Source organism: Gavialis gangeticus, unplaced genomic scaffold (genome assembly GCF_001723915.1).
Source record: "Gavialis gangeticus isolate Ggan-Ray unplaced genomic scaffold, GavGan_comp1, whole genome shotgun sequence".
Taxonomy (NCBI): Eukaryota; Metazoa; Chordata; order Crocodylia; family Gavialidae; genus Gavialis; species Gavialis gangeticus.
In genome coordinates this window covers 42,478,666-42,480,503 of record NW_017729008.1, presented here as the reverse complement: position 1 = coordinate 42,480,503, position 1,838 = coordinate 42,478,666, and the positions used below count along the sequence as shown (strand labels likewise).

Here is a 1,838-nt window from a genome sequence, read left to right as displayed (position 1 = left end):
GGGGGGGTAATAGCACCTCCTAGATCCAAGTCTTTAAATGCAGCATATGGTTGGTGTGTGTGAAAACTTGTACCATGCTTTTTCAGGTGAGATCAGAACTGGCACCTATCGCTCCTTGTTCCATCCAGAGCAACTCATCACCGGAAAGGAGGATGCAGCCAACAACTATGCTCGGGGTCACTACACTGTTGGAAAGCAAATAATAGATGTGGTTCTAGACAAGACCCGTAAGCTAGTAAGTAGAAATGCCCCCAATCTCAAAGGAAACTTTATCTATAGATATAAATAAATTTAATATGTAAATACTACTTTAATTAAGAGACTTTTTGGTGCAGCTTCTCTGCTGGATCCACCAAGACCTTTGTTTTGGAAGACGATGCACCATTGACTTGAGCAACTTTTCTTCCCAAGAGCTGCTCTCCTGCTTCAACAGGAAGAATACTCTTCAGACTACTTAATTTTTTCTTTTTCCCCAGAATTATGGCCAGCTGTGTGACATGGTCTCCTGGGAGGCCACACTTCTTGGGCACTATCAGGAACTTGACAGGACAACAAAACCGCTAGGCTCCTGGTCTTTGTTCGGGCAATAGCAAGACTGTTGCTTTGCTGTAAATGGCTCTTTTTCTAAGCATCTGTAAATAAGTGCTTCTTCCACACCACGGTTCTCATCCAAATACCGCAGACTGCATGCAGCAGCTCACTTGCCCTCAGCCAGCTCAATGGCTCTTCAGCCAAAAGCTCCTGCCTCAACCGTAGTTGTGAGAGGGTTGACAGTGGACTCCACCCCTGCTTTTTGCACCCCCAAAAAAGTGGCAGCCATGGGTCATGGTGCCTGTTTGCTCTATTCCACCCAGTTTCTATTCCAACAAAGATCATTTAGTTTTAGCACTTAAGATGTGCACCCTAATTCTGGAGGGATGATTTTTGGAGGGGTGAGGAGGGTGATGCTTGTGGGATGAAGTAAATCTGGTATATTTTTGCATTCTTTCATGCAAAGAACACAAATGCAGATGTTGACAGGGATTATAACTCCTGAATCTCCCTTTGTCTCCTAGTAGGCTAGACAACCTTAATTATGGCATTTCTTCTAATGTCTTTTCAAGACTGACCAGTGCAGTGGCTTGCAAGGGTTCCTGGTCTTCCACAGCTTTGGAGGTGGCACAGGGTCTGGATTCACTTCACTTTTGATGCAGAACCTCTCTGTAGACTATGGGAAGAAGTCCAAGCTGGAGTTCTCAGTGTACCCAGCCCCAGGGATTTCAACGGCAGTGGTGGAGCCCTACAACTCCATCCTGACCACCCACACCACGCTGGAGCACTCGGACTGCTCATTCATGGTGGACAATGAAGCCATCTATGACATCTGCAACCGGAACCTGGATATTGAGCGCCCCACCTACACCAACCTGAACAGGCTGATAGGGCAGATCGTGTCGTCCATCACCGCTTCCCTGCGGTTTGATGGGGCCTTGAATGTTGACCTTGCAGAGTTCCAGACTAACTTGGTGCCCTACCCCAGGATACACTTCCCCCTCACCACCTACGCACCCATCATCTCGGCGGAGAAGGCCTACCACGAGCAGCTGTCGGTGCCCGAGATCACCAACACTTGCTTCGAGTTTTCCAACCAGATGGTGAAATGCGACCCTCGCCGAGGCAAGTACATGGCTTGCTGCCTGCTGTACCGGGGGGACGTGGTGCCCAAGGATGTGAATGCCACTATCGCAGCCATCAAAACCAGGAAGTCAATCCAGTTTGTGGACTGGTGCCCAACTGGGTTTAAAGTGGGCATCAATTACCAGCCCCCCACCATGGTACCTGGGGGAGACCTGGCCAAA

The 1,838-nt window shown here is 48.7% G+C and overlaps 2 protein-coding genes across 4 annotated transcripts in view; one reads left to right on the top strand and one right to left on the bottom strand.

The window, feature by feature from the left end:
* COPG2 (coatomer protein complex subunit gamma 2) overlaps window positions 1-1,838 on the bottom strand; it is a 770,521-nt gene that overhangs the window by 58,504 nt on the left and 710,179 nt on the right. The gene's annotated exons all lie outside the window — the stretch shown is intronic.
* LOC109292264 (tubulin alpha-3 chain-like) overlaps window positions 1-1,838 on the top strand; it is a 7,572-nt gene that overhangs the window by 378 nt on the left and 5,356 nt on the right. For 2 of the 3 annotated variants that reach the window (XM_019509650.1, XM_019509652.1), the window contains exons 2-3: window positions 87-235; window positions 1,104-1,829. In XM_019509650.1, coding sequence (XP_019365195.1) covers window positions 87-235; window positions 1,104-1,829 — 875 coding nt within the window. Of the gene's footprint in view, window positions 1-86; window positions 236-1,103 lie in introns of all 3 variants that reach the window. The other variant, XM_019509651.1, reaches the window with a different exon arrangement.